This window comes from Astatotilapia calliptera, chromosome 9 (assembly GCF_900246225.1).
Source record: "Astatotilapia calliptera chromosome 9, fAstCal1.2, whole genome shotgun sequence".
Classification (NCBI taxonomy): Eukaryota; Metazoa; Chordata; class Actinopteri; order Cichliformes; family Cichlidae; genus Astatotilapia; species Astatotilapia calliptera.
In genome coordinates, this window is record NC_039310.1 from 872,331 (window position 1) to 894,938 (window position 22,608).

General features: G+C 38.6%; 1 protein-coding gene across 1 annotated transcript in view; it reads left to right on the plus strand.

Annotated features, from left to right (window-relative positions):
• The window catches only part of LOC113028704 (protein NLRC3-like), a 46,197-nt gene extending 24,407 nt beyond the window's left edge, over positions 1-21,790 (plus strand). The window contains exons 7-8 of the mRNA XM_026179087.1: positions 20,053-20,099; positions 21,190-21,790. Of these exons, the coding sequence (XP_026034872.1) occupies positions 20,053-20,099; positions 21,190-21,713 (571 nt within the window). The 3' untranslated portion in view covers positions 21,714-21,790. The remainder of the gene's footprint in view (positions 1-20,052; positions 20,100-21,189) is intronic.
• The last annotated feature ends 818 nt before the right edge of the window (positions 21,791-22,608 follow it).

Genomic DNA, 22,608 nt, shown 5'->3' on the forward strand with positions numbered 1-22,608 from the left:
CTTAGTATTTATACTAAATAATATTTTTTTCCTGCCAAATCATAGCATTTGTGCTGGAACACAGAAAGTTCCACCAAATCATACAATTTGTACTAAAACATTATTTATGATTTAGCAGAAACATTGGGACTTGGTAGAAATACTATGATTTACATGAAATACTTTGACTTAGCAGAAGTACTACAATCTAGGAAAAAAGTACTAAAGCATAGCAGAAATTCTATCATTGAGCAGAATTACTAGGATTTAGAAGAAATACTAAGATTTGGCACAAACACTGATGTGGCTCAAGAACCTTTATTGTGCAGTTATACTATGATTTGGAAGAAATACTATGTTTTAGCACAAATACTATGATTTGGCTCAAATACTATAACTATCCTCGGTCAGAAGGAGAGGCTGACATCCAGGGATTAGATTACCACAGGTGGAGTTTATTGCGGTCAGATGGATGGTACAGGGAGGTATGGCATACAGTAGGAGGATGTGGAGAGGTGATATGGTGTGGTTTCTATGATTAAGAACAGGGTATGCATTACAACATGCATACAGATTAAAGATTAAGAAAACTGGTAACAAATTCCTCCACTACAAATCAGTCTGATGCCACTTTTTACAGGGTTCCCGTTTACTAAGGCACTACCCAAAAGGCGCCACAAGAGGGCACTCCAACACAAGAGATGACCTATTTACACTGATGCACTTAGTAAACAGCCCCTACATAATACAGTGATATTACAGTATACAAATTCACACGAATACTATGATTTGGCAGAAATACTATGACTTAGTAGTAATACTATAACATAACAGATTTCCTAAAAAAAAAAACTATGAAATTGCATTAATTCTATGACTTGGCAGAGATACTACGTTTTAGCACAAATACTATAACAACGCAGAAATACTATGACTTAGTAGTAATACTATAACATAACAGTTCAATGTTCTTGCACAAATACCACAATATGGTAGAAATACTATGTTTTACCACAAATACTGTGATTTGGTATAAATACTGCGATTTGGCACACATACTATGATTTGGCAGAAATACTATGCCTTAGTAGTAATACTATAACATAAGAGATATACTATGGTTTTGCAGACATACTATGTTTTTGCACAAATACCATGATTTGGCACAAATGCTATGATTTAGCAGAAATACTATGATTGGGTATAAATACTATGATTGGGCAGAAGTACCATGTTTCAGTACAAATACTATGATTTGGCAGGAATACTCTGGTTTAGCAGAAATACTCTTATTTAGCAGAAGTACTATCTTTTGGTAGAAATTCCTGCTAAAAGGTACTATTTCTGCGTTTTAGCAGAAATACTGTAATTTGGCATTAATACTATAATTTGGGATAAATACTATGATTTGGCACATATAATATATTCAGCACATATATTATGAAATAACAGAAATATTTGGCCCCAAAACCATGATTTTGCACAAATACCATGATTTTGCAAAAATACTATGAATTGGCAGAAATACTATGATTTAGCAGAAATACTATGATTTGGCAAAAGTACTTAGATGTAGTAGAAGTACTTTGCTTTAGCAGAAATACTATGATTGAGGAGTAATACCTAAACATAGGAGAAATATTGATACACAGACACACATACACAGACAGTAAAGGGAACAGGAGCTGTGGAGAGTCTGGGCTTGGTATATGTAGGTCAGTTAAATTAGCTGCACCTGCTGTAGTCAGCCCTTACACACACAGACACAGAGAGAGGTGTGAGTTTTCTTCAGTGTATTTCTGACATTCAGGATTCCCCTCGAACAAATGGCCATAATTTCCTAACCGTAGAGGCTAGAACGGTCATTCAGGCATCGTTTTATTCAGAAGAGATGGGGGAATCTTCAGGTCTTCATAATTCAGAGATAAAACATAAATTCTTAAAGATATATGACTTGTAATACACTGTAACTGAGTAGAGGCGAAGCAAAAACTGCCTTGACTTGCGCTCAAACAACCTTTGGTAACTCTAAATCTATATGGAGCATCAAAATCATTCTTTCACCGTAAGAAACAGCAGGCTTTGGTGAACAGTCATGGAAATTTTCAGGGCTCTGTGGAAATCCATCAAAAAGATATGACGAGAGAAAAAAGTGGTTCATTTCCAGAGATTGAAATCTGATGAAATCTGAGCGAGGGACAAATTTCCTACCCTCAAACAAGTCCAACTCATTTCAGAACGGTAATAGGTGAGAAAGAAATTCTTGAATTGTGAGCGTCAGGAGTGTCTGAACATATACGGGGACAAGCCTCATGTCTTAACTTCGCTTCGTTAAGGAGATATGACAATTTGAAAATGCCTCTCATTAGAGAAATCCAGCGGTGATTTTGAACAAACTCTCCATTGAGTTTATATGGAGAGTTTTCTGACTTTGTGTTACTCTGAGGAGATTTGCAAAATATCTATGAGTCCCACAACAATGTTAGTGACATTTTCTGAAAGCCAGCAAAAATACCTACGTTTTGGTGTATAATTTGTGGGGCTTGAGTGGAAATTGAGCGAGTAGCAAGAAGTTGTTTGGACATGAAGAGAAAATTCAAACAGTTTCACTGTCCCCTCTGAGTTAATTGCATAGCAACCATAGCAACGCATGTATTTTCTGAAAAATCACAATTTTGCAACTGAAAACTCAAAGAGGGATAAGATTAAAACGGTAGAAGATCTGAAAAAGCTGAATCATACAGGAATAGCCAAATCATTTGAGAACATTTTAAAGTTTGAATGAAGTTTCTAGGTGAAAGTATGAGGCAGTAGTTAAGTTTCAAAGACAAGAAAGTTTTAGCAGAATTGTGGAAGTTTCCCATTCATTTCAATGGCACAAATTAAAGGAAAAAAGTGTAATATTTTAAAAAGTATAATAGTAATAAACACCAAAAGTCATAGCCGGCATTAGCAGAAAGAGCAGAACAGTTTAGAGTTTGAACGGTGAAAATAGCACAAAAATTGTGGAAGTAGATCCACGGCAAAAAGTGTACGGAAACACCCGGAATAATAATAAAGAAGAAAGAGAAACAGGATCTCAATAGTGTGGATGCCTGTTAAGGCATCCACACAAAAATTTGCATTTCCTGCGAAAATGCTGTGTGGATGCCTTAAGGGCTGAAGATATCTGCTGAAAAAAGCTGAAAAAGTTGAAAAAACCCCCCCCAAAAAAATGCTGCTCTGAGCAGGATTTGAACCTGGCCCTTCTGGTACTCAAGGCAGGTTCTCATGTCACTGCACCAAGCTCTTTCTCACAAAGAAGAGGTGGAGAGACTGACAATTGTGCTGAAATGATCAGAAGAGGTTGAGAATTGTCCTGATAAGAGGTGAAAAGGCTAAACATTTGGGAGAAAAGAGGTGAATCAGAAGAATTTCTGCTGAAAAGAGGTAAAGAAGCAAAAAGATGAGCTGAAAAGAGGTGTAGAAGCAGAAGTGCTTGCTGAAGATGGCTGTATGTGTAATGACACACTGGAGAGTGTCAAGTAAGCAGAGCGCATGCAAGCAAGGAACATGTGTAGCAACTGTCACAGGTAGTATTCGAACCTCTCCCACCGGGTCTCACGGCAGCTGCCCTACCCTCTGAGCCAAATGAGTTCTGGTCGCAAGCAAAGATATGATGAGAGGGAAAATGTGCACTGTGGAGCAGAAGCTCAAATTAGCAGAAAAGAGGTGAAGAGGAAGAAGTTTGTTGTGAAATGAGGTAAAGAAACTGAAATTTGTGCTTAAAACAAGTGAAAAAGCTGAACTCTGAAATCCTGCTAAAACAGCAGAAGAGGCTGATATTTTTCAGCTGCTCATTGAGCCAAACTGGTTCTCACGTAACTGAAAAAAGGTGAAAAAGCTTAAAATTCTAATGAAAACAGCAGAAGAGGCTGAGATTTGTGGTGATAAGAGGTGAAAATGCTGAACCAATCAGAGGTACTGCTTCTGTCTGCTTCATCAGGCTGTGTACTTGTATGTATTTCTGCCATAGACTGTTAACAAGAATCTGAGGTCCATATTAGAAAAGCTGCTAAAATCATTAAACTTTGCAGAATTGTAATAAATTATCAATATAAATTACAGGTCTGTTATAGTGTATAAATTTGTAGTGAAAAAAAAATGTTGAACAAGGTGGGATTGAACCCACGAACTTTGGTCTGAAGAGCCGTTTCATTACCAATCACGCCACCTGGAAAAGGGTGTGGGCGTCTGAAAAAAAAGGTTGATGAGGAGTCAGAATTAGATCGCGGTGAGAGGCGAAAAACGCCGTTTTTTGGAGTTACAAAACGTCGTGTAACATAATTCTTGCACTGGGTGAATCAGCGGACTTTGGAGTACTTTGACTGCGATTTACATAGCTCTTTGTATCTCCGTCGCGGAGATATGACGAGAGAAGAAACGGCTTCATTTCCAGAGTTTGTAAAATGAGAGGAGGGACAAATTTCCACCCATCAAACAAGTCTAACTCATCTCAGAACGGTAATAGGTGAGAAAATAATTCTTGAATTGTGAGCATCAGGAGTGTCTGAAGATATACGGGGACAAGCCTCATGTCTTAACTTTGCTTCGTTAAGGAGATATGACGATTTGAAAATGCCTTCAGTTTCAGTATTTCAGCTCTGAGTTTCACAACCTCCCCATAGACTTTGAATGGGGAGTTTTTAGACCTTGTGTCACTTCGAGGCAAATTGTGAAAAAACCGTAACTCTCACAATAATTATAGTGACACTGTCTTAAAGCCAGCAAAAATACCTACGTTTTGAGGTATAATTTGTGGAAGTTGAGTGGAAATTGAGCGAGTAGGAAGAAGTTGTTCAGACATGAAGAGAAAATTCAGAACGGACGAGTGTGCACTGGGAGTTAATTGCATAGCAACCATAGCAACGCATGTATTTTCTGAAAAATCACAATTTTGCAACTGAAGACTTAAAGAGAGATAAGATAAAAACGGTAGAAGATCTGAAAAAGCTGAATCACACAGGAATAGCCCAATCATTTGAGAACGTTTTAAAGTTTGAATGGAGTTTCTAGGTGAAAGTATGAGGCAGTAGTTAAGTTTCAAAGACAAGAAAGTTTTAACAGAATTGTGGAAGTTTTCCATTCATTTCAATGGGACAAATTAAAGGAAAAAAGTGTAATATTTTAAAAAGTATAATAGCTATAACTACCAAAAGATATAGCACCCATCTCCAAAAAGAGCAGAACAGTTTAGAGTTTGAACTGAGAAAATCGGCTGAAAACTGAGGGAGTAGTTAAGTGCCGAAAAACGCGGAGCAACTATAAGAATAAAGTTTAAAGAGAAACAGGATCTCAATAGTGTGGATGCCCTTTGAGGCATCCACACAACTAGAAAAATTGCATTTCCTGCGAAAATGCTGTGTGGATGCCTTAACGCTGAAGATGTCTGCTGAAAAAAGCTGAAAAAGTTGAAAAAACAAAAAACATTGCCCTGAGCAGGATTTTAACCTGGCCCTTCTGGTACTCATGTCACTTCGCCAAACTCTTTCTCACAAAGAAGAGGTGGAGAGACTGACAATTGTGCTGAAATGAGCAGAAGAGGTTCAGAATTGTGCTGATAAGAGGTGGAAAGGCTGAAGACTTTGCAGAAAAGAGGTGAATCAGAAGAATTTCTGCTGAAAAGAGGTAAAGAAGCAAAAAGATGAGCTGAAAAGAGGTGTAGAGGAAGGATTTTGTTGTGAAATGAGATAAAGAAACTGAAATTTGTGCTTAAAAAAAGTGAAAAAGCTGAACTCTGAAATCCTGCTAAAACAGCAGAAGAGGCTGATATTTTTCAGCTACTCATTGAGCCAAACTGGTTCTCACATAACTGAAAAATGGTGGAAAAGCTTAAAATTCTAATGAAAACAGCAGAAGAGGCTGAGATTTGTGGTGATAAGAGGTGAAAATGCTGAACCAATCAGAGGTACTGCTTCTGTCTGCTTCATCAGGCTGTGTACTTGTATGTATTTCTGCCATAGACTGTTAACAAGAATCTGAGGTCCATATTAGAAAAGCTGCTAAAATCATTAAACTTTGCAGAATTGTAATAAATTATCAATATGAATTACCGGTCTGTGATATTGTATAATTTTGTAGTTAAAAAAAAACATGTGGGCCAAGGTGGAATCGAACCCACGACCTTTGATCTGAAGAGCTGTGTCATTACCAATCGCGCCACCTCTAAGGGGGCGGGGCGCCTTGAAAAAAAGGGTGATGAGGAGTCAGAATTAGATCGCAGTGAGAGGCGAAAAACGCCGTTTTTTGGAGTTACAAAACGTCGTGTAACTCAAAAACTAGGTGGGATACAAGCATAATTCTTGCACTGGGTGAATCAGCGGACTTTGGTGTACTTTGACTGTGATTTACATAGCTCTTTGTATCTCCGTCGCGGAGATATGACGAGAGAAGAAACGGCTTGATTTCAATACTATGATTGAGGAGTAATACTTAAACATAGGAGAAATATTGATACACAGACACACATACACAGACAGTAAAGGGAACAGGAGCTGTTGAGAGTCTGGGCTTGGTATATGTAGGTCAGTTAAATTAGCTGCACCTGCTGTAGTCAGCCCTTACACACACAGACACAGAGAGAGGTGTGAGTTTTCTTCAGTGTATTTCTGACATTCAGGATTCCCCTCGAACAAATGGCCATAATTTCCTAACCGTAGAGGATAGAACGGTCATTCAGACATCGTTTTGTTCAGAAGAGATGGGGGAAACTTCAGGTCTTCATAATTCAGAGATAAAATTTAAATTATTAAAGATATATGACTTGTAATACACTGTAACTGAGTAGAGGCGAAGCAAAAACTGCCTTGACTTGCGCTCAAACAACCTTTGGTAACTCTAAATCTATATGGAGCATCAAAATCATTCTTTCACCGTAAGAAACAGCAGGCTTTGGTGAACAGTCATGGAAATTTTCAGGGCTCTGTGGAAATCCATCAAAAAGATATGACGAGAGAAAAAAGTGCCTCATTTCCAGAGTTTGAAATCTGATGAAATCTGAGCGAGGGACAAATTTCCTACCCTCAAACAAGTCTAACTCATCTCAGAACGGTAATAGGTGAGAAAATAATTCTTGAATTGTGAGCATCAGGAGTGTCTGAAGATATACGGGGACAAGCCTCATGTCTTAACTTTGCTTCGTTAAGGAGATATGACGATTTGAAAATGCCTTCAGTTTCAGCATTTCAGCTCTGAGTGTCACAACCTCCCCATAGACTTTGAATGGGGAGTTTTTAGACCTTGTGTCACTTCGAGGCAAATTGTGAAAAAACCGTAACTCTCACAATAATTATAGTGACACTGTCTTAAAGCCAGCAAAAATACCTACGTTTTGAGGTATAATTTGTGGAAGTTGAGTGGAAATTGAGCGAGTAGGAAGAAGTTGTTCAGACATGAAGAGAAAATTCAGAACGGACGAGTGTGCACTGGGAGTTAATTGCATAGCAACCATAGCAACGCATGTATTTTCTGAAAAATCACAATTTTGCAACTGAAGACTTAAAGAGAGATAAGATAAAAACGGTAGAAGATCTGAAAAAGCTGAATCACACAGGAATAGCCCAATCATTTGAGAACGTTTTAAAGTTTGAATGGAGTTTCTAGGTGAAAGTATGAGGAAGTAGTTAAGTTTCAAAGACAAGAAAGTTTTAACAGAATTGTGGAAGTTTTCCATTCATTTCAATGGGACAAATTAAAGGAAAAAAGTGTAATATTTTAAAAAGTATAATAGCTATAACTACCAAAAGATATAGCACCCATCTCCAAAAAGAGCAGAACAGTTTAGAGTTTGAACTGAGAAAATCGGCTGAAAACTGAGGGAGTAGTTAAGTGCCGAAAAACGCGGAGCAACTATAAGAATAAAGTTTAAAGAGAAACAGGATCTCAATAGTGTGGATGCCCTTTGAGGCATCCACACAACTAGAAAAATTGCATTTCCTGCGAAAATGCTGTGTGGATGCCTTAACGCTGAAGATGTCTGCTGAAAAAAGCTGAAAAAGTTGAAAAAACAAAAAACATTGCCCTGAGCAGGATTTGAACCTGGCCCTTCTGGTACTCATGTCACTGCGCCAAACTCTTTCTCACAAAGAAGAGGTGGAGAGACTGACAATTGTGCTGAAATGAGCAGAAGAGGTTCAGAATTGTGCTGATAAGAGGTGGAAAGGCTGAAGACTTTGCAGAAAAGAGGTGAATCAGAAGAATTTCTGCTGAAAAGAGGTAAAGAAGCAAAAAGATGAGCTGAAAAGAGGTGTAGAGGAAGGATTTTGTTGTGAAATGAGATAAAGAAACTGAAATTTGTGCTTAAAAAAAGTGAAAAAGCTGAACTCTGAAATCCTGCTAAAACAGCAGAAGAGGCTGATATTTTTCAGCTACTCATTGAGCCAAACTGGTTCTCACATAACTGAAAAATGGTGGAAAAGCTTAAAATTCTAATGAAAACAGCAGAAGAGGCTGAGATTTGTGGTGATAAGAGGTGAAAATGCTGAACCAATCAGAGGTACTGCTTCTGTCTGCTTCATCAGGCTGTGTACTTGTATGTATTTCTGCCATAGACTGTTAACAAGAATCTGAGGTCCATATTAGAAAAGCTGCTAAAATCATTAAACTTTGCAGAATTGTAATAAATTATCAATATGAATTACCGGTCTGTGATATTGTATAATTTTGTAGTTAAAAAAAAACATGTGGGCCAAGGTGGAATCGAACCCACGACCTTTGATCTGAAGAGCTGTGTCATTACCAATCGCGCCACCTCTAAGGGGGCGGGGCGCCTTGAAAAAAAGGGTGATGAGGAGTCAGAATTAGATCGCAGTGAGAGGCGAAAAACGCCGTTTTTTGGAGTTACAAAACGTCGTGTAACTCAAAAACTAGGTGGGATACAAGCATAATTCTTGCACTGGGTGAATCAGCGGACTTTGGTGTACTTTGACTGTGATTTACATAGCTCTTTGTATCTCCGTCGCGGAGATATGACGAGAGAAGAAACGGCTTGATTTCAATACTATGATTGAGGAGTAATACTTAAACATAGGAGAAATATTGATACACAGACACACATACACAGACAGTAAAGGGAACAGGAGCTGTTGAGAGTCTGGGCTTGGTATATGTAGGTCAGTTAAATTAGCTGCACCTGCTGTAGTCAGCCCTTACACACACAGACACAGAGAGAGGTGTGAGTTTTCTTCAGTGTATTTCTGACATTCAGGATTCCCCTCGAACAAATGGCCATAATTTCCTAACCGTAGAGGATAGAACGGTCATTCAGACATCGTTTTGTTCAGAAGAGATGGGGGAAACTTCAGGTCTTCATAATTCAGAGATAAAATTTAAATTATTAAAGATATATGACTTGTAATACACTGTAACTGAGTAGAGGCGAAGCAAAAACTGCCTTGACTTGCGCTCAAACAACCTTTGGTAACTCTAAATCTATATGGAGCATCAAAATCATTCTTTCACCATAAGAAACAGCAGGCTTTGGTGAACAGTCATGGAAATTTTCAGGGCTCTGTGGAAATCCATCAAAAAGATATGACGAGAGAAAAAAGTGCCTCATTTCCAGAGTTTGAAATCTGATGAAATCTGAGCGAGGGACAAATTTCCTACCCTCAAACAAGTCTAACTCATCTCAGAACGGTAATAGGTGAGAAAATAATTCTTGAATTGTGAGCATCAGGAGTGTCTGAAGATATACGGGGACAAGCCTCATGTCTTAACTTTGCTTCGTTAAGGAGATATGACGATTTGAAAATGCCTTCAGTTTCAGCATTTCAGCTCTGAGTGTCACAACCTCCCCATAGACTTTGAATGGGGAGTTTTTAGACCTTGTGTCACTTCGAGGCAAATTGTGAAAAAACCGTAACTCTCACAATAATTATAGTGACACTGTCTTAAAGCCAGCAAAAATACCTACGTTCTGATGTATAATTTGTGGAGGTTGAGTGGAAATTTAGCGAGTAGCAAGAAGTTGTTCAGACATGAAGAGAAAATTCAGAATGGACGAGTGTGCACTGGGAGTTAATTGCATAGCAACCATAGCAACGCATGTATTTTCTGAAAAATCACAATTTTGCAACTGAAGACTTAAAGAGAGATAAGATAAAAACGGTAGAAGATCTGAAAAAGCTGAATCACACAGGAATAGCCCAATCATTTGAGAACGTTTTAAAGTTTGAATGGAGTTTCTAGGTGAAAGTATGAGGAAGTAGTTAAGTTTCAAAGACAAGAAAGTTTTAACAGAATTGTGGAAGTTTTCCATTCATTTCAATGGGACAAATTAAAGGAAAAAAGTGTAATATTTTAAAAAGTATAATAGCTATAACTACCAAAAGATATAGCACCCATCTCCAAAAAGAGGAGAACAGTTTAGAGTTTGAACGGAGAAAATCGGCAGAAAACTGAGGGAGTAGTTAACGTCCAAAAAACGTACGGAAGCAACTAGAATAATAAAGAACTAGAAAGATTTGCATTTCCTGCGAAAATGCAGTGTGGATGCTTTAAAGCTGAAGCTGTATGCAAAAACTAGCTGAAAAAGCTGAAAAGTTGCAGAAATTGTAAAAACTTTGCAGAAGCAAAGGAACTTTGCTAAAATGGAATAACTTAGCAGAACTGCAATATCTTAGAGGAAACATAATACTTGGCAGAAATACAATAGCATAGCAGAACTTAGCAGAAATATTGTAACTTACCAGAAACATGATAACTTCTCAAAAATACAAGAATTTAGGAGAAATAGTATAAGATAACAGAAAGAATATATTTAGCCAAAAATACTTAAGCATTACAGAAACACTATGATTTAGAAAAATAGTACAACAGAGCAGAAATACTGTGATTTACCAGAGACACTGTGATGAACTATGAATATTGTAATTTTAAATCAATACTATGTTTTAGCACAAATACTATAATTTGACAGAAATACTATATTTAGCACAAATCTTATAAAATAGCAGAAATAGTATGATTTAGCACAATAGTATTAACTTAAACAGAAAAATTGGAAAAGCAAAATGGACAGCTGAAAAAATGCTGAACATGCTGAGGGTCCCTCAAATATACTTGTTAAATGAAAAAAATTGGCAAAAAAAAATATAACAGCCACACAATCACAAATATGGACACATATGGAAACACACATGCACAGAGAGAGACACACACAAGATCCAATTCAGTCAACCAGTCTAAATATATTGAATTTGAATCTTACAATGAGATCATCCCATAAAAAGGCTTCCCCTCTCTCTCTCTCTCTCTCTCTCTCTCTCTCTCTCTCTCTCTCTCTCTCTCTCTCACTCACACACACACACACACACACACACACACACACACACACACACACACAGAGAAGTAAGTTTCTAGCTCAGTCAAGCAGCCTTGGAGCTGCTGAATTTGAATCCACCAATCAGAGAGCCTGTGCACTTTTTCCCGCCAAAACAGGTGCATGCAGCACAGAGAGACACAGGATTTTTGCAGTCTATTTCTCATAATGACGACTCCCCTCAAACAAATGACCATAATTTCCTAACTGTAGGGGCTAGAACGGTCATTCTTACACCGTTTTGTTCAGAAGAGATGGGGGAATCTTAAAGTGTTGACAATTTATCATTAAAATATGAATTATTAAAGATAATTGACTTCTAATGCACCATAACTGAGTAGAGCAAAGCAAAAACTGCCTTGACTTGCCCTCAAACAACGCTTTCTAATTCTAAATCTATTTGGAGTATCAATATCATTCTTTCACCGTAAGAGACAGCAGGCTTTGGTGAACAATCATGGAAATTTTCAGGTCTCTGTGGAATTCCATTAAAAAGATATGACGAGAGAAAAAAGTGGTTCATTTCCAGAGTTTGAAATCTGAAGAAATCTGAGCGAAGGACGAATTTCCTACCCTCAAACAAGTCTAACTCATTTCAGAACGGTAATAGGTGAGAAAATAATTCTTGAATTGTGAGCGTCAGGAGTGTCTGAAGATATACTGGGACAAGCCTTATGTCTTAACTTTGCTTCGTTGAGGAGATATGACGATTCGAATATGCTTCTCATTACAGAAATCAAGCGGTGATTTTGAACAAGCTCTCCATTGACTTTCTATGGAGAGTTTTGCGACTTTGTGTTGGTCTGAGGAGATTTGCCAAAATTCTATAAATCCCACAACAATGATAGTGACATTTTCGGAAACCCAGCAAAAATACCTACGTTTTGATGTATAATTTGTGGAAGTTGAGTGAAGATTGAGCAAGTAGCAAGAAGTTGTTCGGACATGAAGAGAAGACTGCAAAACCTTCAGTGGCAGACTGGAAGCCAAGTGCATAGCAACCATAACAACGCATGTATTTTGTGAAAAATCACAATTTTGCAACTGAAAACTTTAAGAGGCATAAAGGTAAAACGGTAAAAGATTTGAAAAAGCTGAATCATACCTGAATAGCCCAATAATTTGAGAACATTTTAAAGTTTGAATGGTTGTTCTACGTGAAAATATGAGGAAGTAGTTAAGTTTCAGAAACAAGCAAATTTTAGCAGAATTGCAGAAGTTTCCCATTCATTTCAATGGGACAAATTAAGCTTAATATTTTAAAAAGTATAATAGTGAAAAATACCAAAAGACATAGCAGGAATTAGCAGAAATAGCAGAATATTTTAAAATTTGAACGGTGAAAATCGGCTGAAAATTGTGGAAGTAGTTAAGTGCCAAAAAGCGTACGGAAGTCCCAAGAGGAACTCAATAGTGTGGATGCTTAAAGCATCCACACAATAAAGAGAAACAGGAACTCAAAAAAAAAAATATTGCCCTGAGCGGGATTCGAACCTGGCCCTTCTGGTACTCAAGAGAGGTTCTCATCTCACTGCGCCACAGAAATTCTCACAAAGAAGAGGTGGAGAGACTGACAATTGTGCTGAAATGAGCAGAAGAGGCTTAGAATTGTGTTGATAAGAGGTGGAAAGGCTGAAAATGTTTCAGAAGAGGTGAATAAGCAGAATTTGGGCAGAAAAGAGGTGAAAACTCTGAATATTTTGCTGAAAAGAGTTCAATCACCAAAATTTCTTCTGAAAAGAGTTCAATCAGCAGAATTTTGCTGAAAAATGTTTTTTTTCTGAAAACAGCAGAAAAAACTGAAAATTTTTTCTGAAAAGAGTTGAATGAGCAGAATTCTGCTGAAAAGAGTTGAATGAGCAGAATTCTGCTGAAAAGAGCTGAATGAGCAGAATTTTGCTGAAAAGAGTTGAATGAGCAGAATTCTGCTGAAAAGAGTTGAATGAGCAGAATTCTGCTGAAAAGAGTTCAATCAGCAGAATTTCTGCTGAAAAGAGTTTAATCAGCAAAATTTCTGCTGAAAAGAGTTTAATCAGCAGAATTTCTGCTGAAAACAGTTTAATCAGCAGAATTTCTGCTGAAAAGAGTTTAATCAGCAAAATTTCTGCTGAAAAGAGTTTAATCAGCAGAATTTCTGCTGAAAAGAGTTGAATGAGCAGAATTCTGCTGAAAAGAGTTGAATGAGCAGAATTTCTGCTGAAAAGAGTTTAATCAGCAAAATTTCTGCTGAAAAGAGTTTAATCAGCAGAATTTCTGCTGAAAAGAGTTTAATCAGCAGAATTCTGCTGAAAAGAGTTCAATCAGCAGAATTTCTGCTGAAAAGAGTTTAATCAGCAGAATTTCTGCTGAAAAGAGTTTAATCAGCAGAATTTCTGCTGAAAAGAGTTTAATCAGCAGAATTATTGCTAAAAAGAGTTTAATCAGCAGAATTATTGCTAAAAAGAGTTGAATGAGCAGAATTCTGCTGAAAAGAGGTTTTTGCTGAAAACAGCTGAAAAAGCCGGTATTTGTGCTGAAAAGTGGTGAAAAAACTGAAAAATGTGCTGAAAAGGGGTTAAAAAGCATAAAATTGTGTTGAAAAGAGTTAAAAAAGTTTAACTGTTGACTGAAAGAAATGTTGCCATAAGCGGGATTTGAACCCTGGCCTCCCAGTCTGAGAACGGATGCTCATCTCACTGAGCTAAAACACAGGTCAAGCCGGCAAGGAAAATCAGTGAGGCCACTGATAATATGGCAGAAATTAGCAAAAAATATTGCATAAAAAATTCAATATCTCAAAAAGTATAGAAGTTATGAACACCAAAAATCATAGCCCACATTAGCAGAAAGAGCAGAATTTTTCAAAGCTTTACAACTGCTTGTAATGGAAATTTTACATAATCTTGGTCTTTTACTCAAATTTATAATTTGGGGCCATCTTACATCTTAAAATTGCATTGTAGGTGTCAGAGAGTTGGTATCGTAACCACCACCTCTGTTCAAAAATGGTCATTCACAGTGGACATAGATGGGTTCTTTCACTCCATTTTCAAACCAAAATGAAAACCAAAAGACTGACGTTTGTCTTTTAGACGGAGATGTATATCTGAGTCTTTCCTGTTGAGTTGGCTATTCCATGTTGTGCCATATGTTTATGGAGTGCATGTTTGGTTTCTCCTATGTAGAGATTGTCGGGAGGAAATATTATTTTACATTCATAATCTATGTCACTGAAAAAATTCATAAAATACACTTAGACTTGGACCCTAATGCTCAATGTAGCTCCTCTGTCTTAACTCCACCCCCTTCTCACTTCCTCTCTGATTTTCAACTTCCGTTTTTAACTGATATTGCTGATCTCATCCACAAATCAAAGCCTTCTACCTGCCAGCTTGATCCTATCCCCACTGTCCTTGTCAAAGCCTGTCTACCCCCTCTCCTTCCCCTCATATCTGCTATTATTCACTCTTCACTCACCACTGGAACTTTTCCTGCTTCCTTCAAAGTTGCCGCTATTACCCCAATCCTGAAAAAAACAGGTCTAGATCCCAACAACTTTAATAATTTCTGTCCTATCTCCAATCTACCATTCCTCTCAAACATTATTGAAAAAATAGTTGCTTCACAAGTCCATCTACACCTAACTGATAATAACCTTTACGAACAGTTCCAGTCTGGCTTCCGTCCTCTGCATAGCACCGAAACTGCTCTTATAAAAATAACAAACGACCTTCTTATGGCAGCTGATTCTGGTCTCCTCTCCATCCTTATTCTCCTTGATCTGAGTGCAGCCTTTGACACCATCTCTCATCCCATTCTTCTTAGCAGATTAGCTTCCATTGGTCTCTCTCATACTCCATTAGCCTGGTTTAAATCATACCTGTCTGACCGCACTCAGTTCATTCAATTAAAATCCTTCACTTCTCAGCCTTCTCCTCTATCTACTGGGGTGCCCCAGGGATCTGTCCTCGGGCCCCTTCTTTTCATCATTTACCTTCTTCCACTCGGACATATTTTTCGTAAATATAATATTCAGTTCCACTACTATGCCGATGACACCCAGCTTTACCTCTCTACCAAACCCGATTCTACTCTTCCTCCACCCTCCCTTATCCTCTGCTTAGCTGAACTCAATTGCTGGTTCTCCTCCAACTTTCTTAAACTCAACAGCAATAAATCAGAACTTCTCCTGGTCGGCACTAAACGATTGCTATCCAGAATTAACAATGTCTCTCTCACCATCAATAATTCGCTGGTCCCTATCTCTCCCTCTGTGAAAAGCTTGGGTGTCATTCTTGATAGCACATTATCCTTTAACTCACATATCAGTAATGTCACACGTGCAGCATATTTCCAACTCCGTAATATCAATCGCCTCCGCCCTTTCCTCACTCCTCATGCCACTGCCATTCTCGTCCATAATCTTGTTATCTCAAAATTCAAAAATCAAATTCAAATTTTATTTGTCACATACACAGTCATACACAGTACGATATGTAGTGAAATGCTTGGACAACTGCTCGTGACCTAAAGAAAACAAAAAAGGAAAAGGCTATGAATAAGATAGGAAATAAATATGAAAAATTAAAAAGGGTAAATTTAACTAGGAAGGAATAAAATATAAATTAAGGTTAAAAATGAAATAACTGTACAACACACTGGGAAAGAATAAGATAAAATATATAAATTAAATTGAAAATAAAATAACTGTACAGCAAAATACACAATACACAATATAAGGATGTATGAACAAAATACACAAGAAGTATAAATAAATATATACACAATAACAGCAGCAGTGATTTAAGTGATGAAGTGAAAACAAAGTCAAGAATGTCCAGTGTGTGTGTAAGAACTATATGTGTGGGTCAGTACTGTGTGGTGGTGTGATTGTGATTGAGAGACCGTATCGCCTGCGGGAAGAAGCTCCTCCTCAGTCTCTCTGTGTTGGTCTTCAGGGAGCGGAATCGCTTTCCTGACCTCAACAGAGAGAACAGTCTGTTGTTGGGATGGCTGAGGTCCTTCACCATCTTCCTGGTCTTGGTCCAGCACCGCCTGCTGTAGATTGAGTGCAGGTCAGGTCAATCTCTCGAATTGACTACTGTAACTCACTATTATTTGGCCTTACACAAAAATCCATCAACAAGCTCCAACGTGTCCAGAACTCTGCTGCCCGTATTATTACTAGGACTTCCTCTACCCACCACATCTCCCCAATCCTGAAGCAGCTTCACTGGCTCCCGGTTAAATTTCGCATCCATTTTAAAATAATCCTTTATACATTTAAGGCTATTCATTCTCTCTCTCCACCATACCTCTCCGATTTAGAACAGATGAACTTCCCATCCCGGTGCCTCAGATCTTCATCTTCTCTTTCTCTCTCTGTTCCTTCTGCTCGTCTGATCACAATGGGGGGCGGGGCTTTTAGTTGCTCTGCCCCTCGACTTTGGAATTCCTTACCACCTGACCTCAGAAATATTAGTTCATTCCCTCTTTTTAAGTCCACCCTCAAAACTCATCTGTTTAAAATTGCTTATGTTTAAACCTCTGTATGCTCTTAACTTTTATCTGTTATTCTTTTTATTGTGTATATTTCCAGTTTCTGTGTTTTTATCTGTTGTACAGTGTCCTTGGGTGCTTTGAAAGGCGCTATTTTTAAATAAAATGTATTATTATTATTATTATTATTATTACTATTTATAATCATTATTATTACTGTTGCATCACTTATGATTTATCATTATTATCATTTCATTGACACATTTATTGAAACTTTTGATGTTATATTAAAGTCTGTATTTCAGGTGTTAGCATAAGCACATAATAATCTTTCATTGCAGGTGCAACTGTAATCATGTTATACACATATAATTAATGATTTGAAGCTACAGCCGGCACGAGTTCGACTGATCAATGGATCAAAGTTCAAGCTGAAAGAATTGCCTACATGTTTACAGTACAATTTACCACATATTGCCTGTGTGCATTCAGCAGCCTGCTGCACTGATGTTTGCCTGGTAACAGATGACATAGAGGGGAGGTCATGCGCTAAGGTTAACAACACAGACACATGGTCTGCCTGGGTGAACTGACTGCAAATGTTGTGTACCTGCATACGTGACAGTTTAGTTCTGATAAGTCCAGAAGAGTGTAATAACAGGATGCATCTGGTAGGTGGTGGACGAACATAGGAAGGAACTGTTCTTTTTTAGAATATCCCCTGAGATAGAATTACTGGAACATGCATGTTGTTTTTCATCTGCGGTGATGCGAGTTACTGGTCATCATAAGTATAAATATCACACCCACCTATTGTCAGGCGGGAGATTGAGGCTGATGTTTTGCATAGCCCATCTTCACCACATATACAGGAAGTGCAGAATTATTAGGCAAGTTGTATTTTTGAGGAATAATTTTATTATTGAACAACAACCATGTTCTCAATGAACCCAAAAAACTCATTAATATCAAAGCTGAATGTTTGTGGAAGTAGTTTTTAGTTTGTTTTTAGTTTTAGCTATTTTAGGGGGATATCTGTGTGTGCAGGTGACTATTACTGTGCATAATTATTAGGCAACTTAACAAAAAACAAATATATACCCATTTCAATTATTTATTTTTACCAGTGAAACCAATATATCATCTCCACATTCACAAATATACATTTCTGACATTCAAAAACAAAACAAAAACAAATCAGCGACCAATATAGCCACCTTTCTTTGCAAGGACACTCAAAAGCCTGCCATCCATGGATTCTGTCAGTGTTTTGATCTGTTCACCATCAACATTGCGTGCAGCAGCAACCACAGCCTCCCAGACACTGTTCAGAGAGGTGTACTGTTTTCCCTCCTTGTAAATCTCACATTTGATGATGGACCACAGGTTGTCAATGGGGTTCAGATCAGGTGAACAAGGAGGCCATGTCATTAGTTTTTCTTCTTTTATACCCTTTCTTGCCAGCCACGCTGTGGAGTACTTGGACGCGTGTGATGGAGCATTGTCCTGCATGGAAATCATGTTTTTCTTGAAGGATGCAGACTTCTTCCTGTACCACTGCTTGAAGAAGGTGTCTTCCAGAAACTGGCAGTAGGACTGGCAGTTGAGCTTGACTCCATCCTCAACCCGAAAAGGCCCCACAAGCTCATCTTTGATGATACCAGCCCAAACCAGTACTCCACCTCCACCTTGCTGGCGTCTGAGTGGGACTGGAGCTCTCTGCCCTTTACCAATCCAGCCACGGGCCCATCCATCTGGCCCATCAAGACTCACTCTCATTTCATCAGTCCATAAAACCTTAGAAAAACCAGTCTTGAGATGTTTCTTGGCCCAGTCTTGACGTTTCAGCTTGTGTGTCTTGTTCAGTGGTGGTCGTCTTTCAGCCTTTCTTACCTTGGCCATGTCTCTGAGTATTGCACACTTTGTGCTTTTAGGCACTCCAGTGATGTTGCAGCTCTGAAATATGGCCAAACTGGTGGCAAGTGGCATCTTGGCAGCTGCACGCTTGACTTTTCTCAGTTCATGGGCAGTTATTTTGCGCCTTGGTTTTTCCACACGCTTCTTGCGACCCTGTTGACTATTTTGAATGAAACGCTTGTTCGATGATCACGCTTCAGAAGCTTTGCAATTTTGAGACTGCTGCATCCCTCTGCAAGATATCTCACTGTTTTTGACTTTTCTGAGCCTGTCAAGTCCTTCTTTTGACCCATTTTGCCAAAGGAAAGGACGTTGCCTAATAATTATGCACACCTGACATAGGGTGTTGATGTCATTAGACCACACCCCTTCTCATTACAGAGATGCACATCACCTAATATGCTTAATTGGTAGTAGGCTTTCGAGCCTATACAGCTTGGAGTAAGACAACATGCATGAAGAGGATGATGTGGACAAAATACTCATTTGCCTAATAATTCTGCACTCCCTGTATGTGTTTTAATAAAATAATTTGTGTTGACCCACTATGGACTTTTAGTCGTATGTCTCTTCTCAAATTTGAACCACGACAAGATCTAATACCTCCTCACTGCACTGCACAGCATACACTACATTGTTTAGTTTGTGTTTGGGAGTTTTATCCTTGGGATGAACCAGTTTTTGTTTGAGTGTATGACTGGGTCTGAAGTGTACTGGGATGTGGTCCTTGGAGAAGACTCTCCTGAGCAGATAAACCTGCTACATTTTACATTTTTTGCCAATTTGATGAAAGCCCAAGTAGGATAACTACATTTTTTAAGTCCGTGAAGGTTCTCAGTCACCCAGATCAGTTTTTTCCAAGCTCCTTAGACCACATGTTTTAAGAGCTTTCTTTACGTGTGTGTCCCTTTCTTTTCCTTTTTGCCTTAGAGGGAACTTTTTCTTCACAGTGTTGCAGGGTCCTGATCACCCCAAGATTGTACAAAGTGTAGGTACTGATCCGGGCTTCTGGTAAACTTTAATGTTTAGTTTGCCATTTTCCTCAGTGTGCACAACATACCAGTGCAGAAATACATCTACTCTTTGACTTGTACCATACTGTGAATCAGTTATTTTTCATTCAATACAGTGGTGTACTGACAGATCCAGGATCAGTCCAAATCAACAGCAGTTTGATCCACGTATGGATTGACGTGTATTTGGGAAAATGTTAGACTGTACATTTAGCAGTGTCTAACAGTATGTGTATGAGAGCCATGTAATGTCCATGTGTGCATGCTGAAAGAGACTGTGCTGGTCTGACCCCCTACTCTTTTCAGGGTGGAGCCTGCTGGAGTCCGATGGTTGAGACCAGGTCTGAGGAAGTGTAAGTGCCTTTTTAATGTGAATCATGAAATCAAAGCAGCACACATTAAACCATCTTCAAACTGTCACATCATTCATTCACATCTCTGATGTCAGGAGTCGTCATCAAAGTGTCAGTCAATAAACAGATGGATCAATAACTGCAGCTGATTCAATAAAATGACTAGATGTTACAATCCCTGATAATACATTGCTTCAAATGGAGAAAGTCTTGAGGGATGGCTGCCTTGAGGAAAGGCAGCCCGGAAACTTTACCAGCAGAACACACCGTTGTGTGCCTCAACTTCCAGGGTGTTTCCATCTTTCATCAAAGGCTATTTTTTATTAGTTGTTTTTTTTTTACCTTCCTTGGTTAGGTTTAGAAATTAGAGATCTGATGTAACCCTGTCAGCATTGATCAGGCCTCGGAGTGTGTCACTGGTTTATGTTAAATTGTTATTTCTCTTCTACTTTCTTTTGTTTAGTTGTATTCCAATTTATTTCCTCCTTTCAGTTCACTACAAGACGAAATGAAATACTTACCTCTTTATTACTTAAAGAACCTTAGTTCTTTAAAGGGATAGAAAAGATGATAGAAGTAAGACAAAAGACACAAAATAGGAGATGGGAGGGCTGGAAGGGGAGCACCCGATCTGGCATCCCACCTCTCCCCACCGGATCAGGCTGTACGCTCTACCTCCCCACTGCATCCCAGAAAAGGGAAAAAGAGCAAAGGGGAGAAGAGTCCAGTGCAGATTTTAAAGCCGGCAGGGCATGATTGCGGATACCGTGTAGGTGTGTCTGCCTTCCTCGTAGCGGCAACACAGACCACGTCATACCGAACAGCTGTATCAGTCAACCAGGGTTTACACAGTAAAATTTCTACTGTTGGGTTTTCTATCCTTTTGACACCCTCTGCTGATCAATCCTGGCTGTGTGTCTCGCGGTTAGCTGACTGCCTTAGCTGCCCAAGTGATGTGAGCCCTCTTTAGCCACAACCAGTTACTGGTCCTCTCAGCCGTGTTAGCATATTCTCGTATAGCTTGCCATTGCACCTGTCCTCTGACTCCAATCTCTCTAAGCAGTGTTTGTGTGTTTGTTCTCTCCATCAGATTCCTGTCAACTCACAATCGACAAAAACACAGTACACAGAAACCTCAAACTGTCCGACAACAACAGGAAGGTGACATATGTGAAGGAGGTTCAGTCTTATCCTGATCATCCAGACACATTTGATGTTTATCCTCAGCTGCTGTGTAGAAATGGTCTGAGTCGTCGCTGTTACTGGGAGGTCGAGTGGAGAGGAAGAGTTGAGATATCAGTGAGTTACAGACGAATCAGAAGGAAAGAACACACTAATGACTGTGTGTTTGGACGGAATGATCATTCCTGGAGTCTGAACTGCTCTGATGGATTAGGTTACTCTGTCTGGCACAATAATAGACAAACATCTATCTCCTCCTCCTCTGTCTCTAACAGAGCAGCAGTGTATGTGGACTGTCCTGCTGGCACTTTGTCCTTCTACAGAGTCTCCTCTGACACTCTGATCCACCTCCACACCTTCAACACCACATTCACTCAAACTCTTTATCCTGGATTTAATATTTGGCCTGGTTCATCAGTGTGTCTGTGCTGAGTTGAGCGTAAAGATTGTCCTCCTGTTAGAGAAACACTCTGACTGTTGAACAGATCATTCAGGTCTCTACATGTCTGTCTCTTTCACTCAGAAACACTTTTTCAGATTCATGGATTCAATCAGTTGATGTTTGAAACTGTTCTAAACGATTCCTTGTAAATTTCTTCCTCTTCAGTCCTTTAAAGATGGAAGCTCCTATTATTCTAGTATCCAGATGTTGTTTTTCTGTTTTTTTCCACTCAAAATTCACAGTGAATATCAGTATGTTGTGTTTCTCTGAAGCTTAGTTCACAACCAGCTCCTCTGCATTTTCAACAAGCTCATTAAAATGAATCCAAACGTTGGATTTCTTTCTTAATGGGATGTTTCCATCATGGCTGAATACGTGGACATCCAATAGTACTCAAATATTAAAGGCATTCAGCATCTCTTATGTTTCTGTCATTATATAAAAACAGCTGGTTTTAAAAACTGATCCAATCAAAGAAACATGAACTTCCATATTGATCAGATCAATACGTACAGCTCTGATGTCACCAACATCTCATTAAACTCTATTGATGTTGATTTGTGGCCCTCTGCTGGTGAGAAGATGAACTGCATGATTTCAGTTTAAAGAACACAGAATCCTCTTTTTTTAATTGTTCAAGGTAAAAATAAAATCAGTTTATCCAACTATTTCCACTGATTGCTGTTAGCTTCTGAAACAAGAAATGATCATTAACACGGTCCTTCACTGTTAACGAACAAGTTACACACTTACGACCACTACATTACACACTAACTACACAAGACAACACCCTAACTACACGAGATTTGCGCTAAATGTCTCAAATCTCTCACGTCTCACAAAACCGCCGTCACTCCTAAAACTTCCCCCTTCCTAAACAACTTA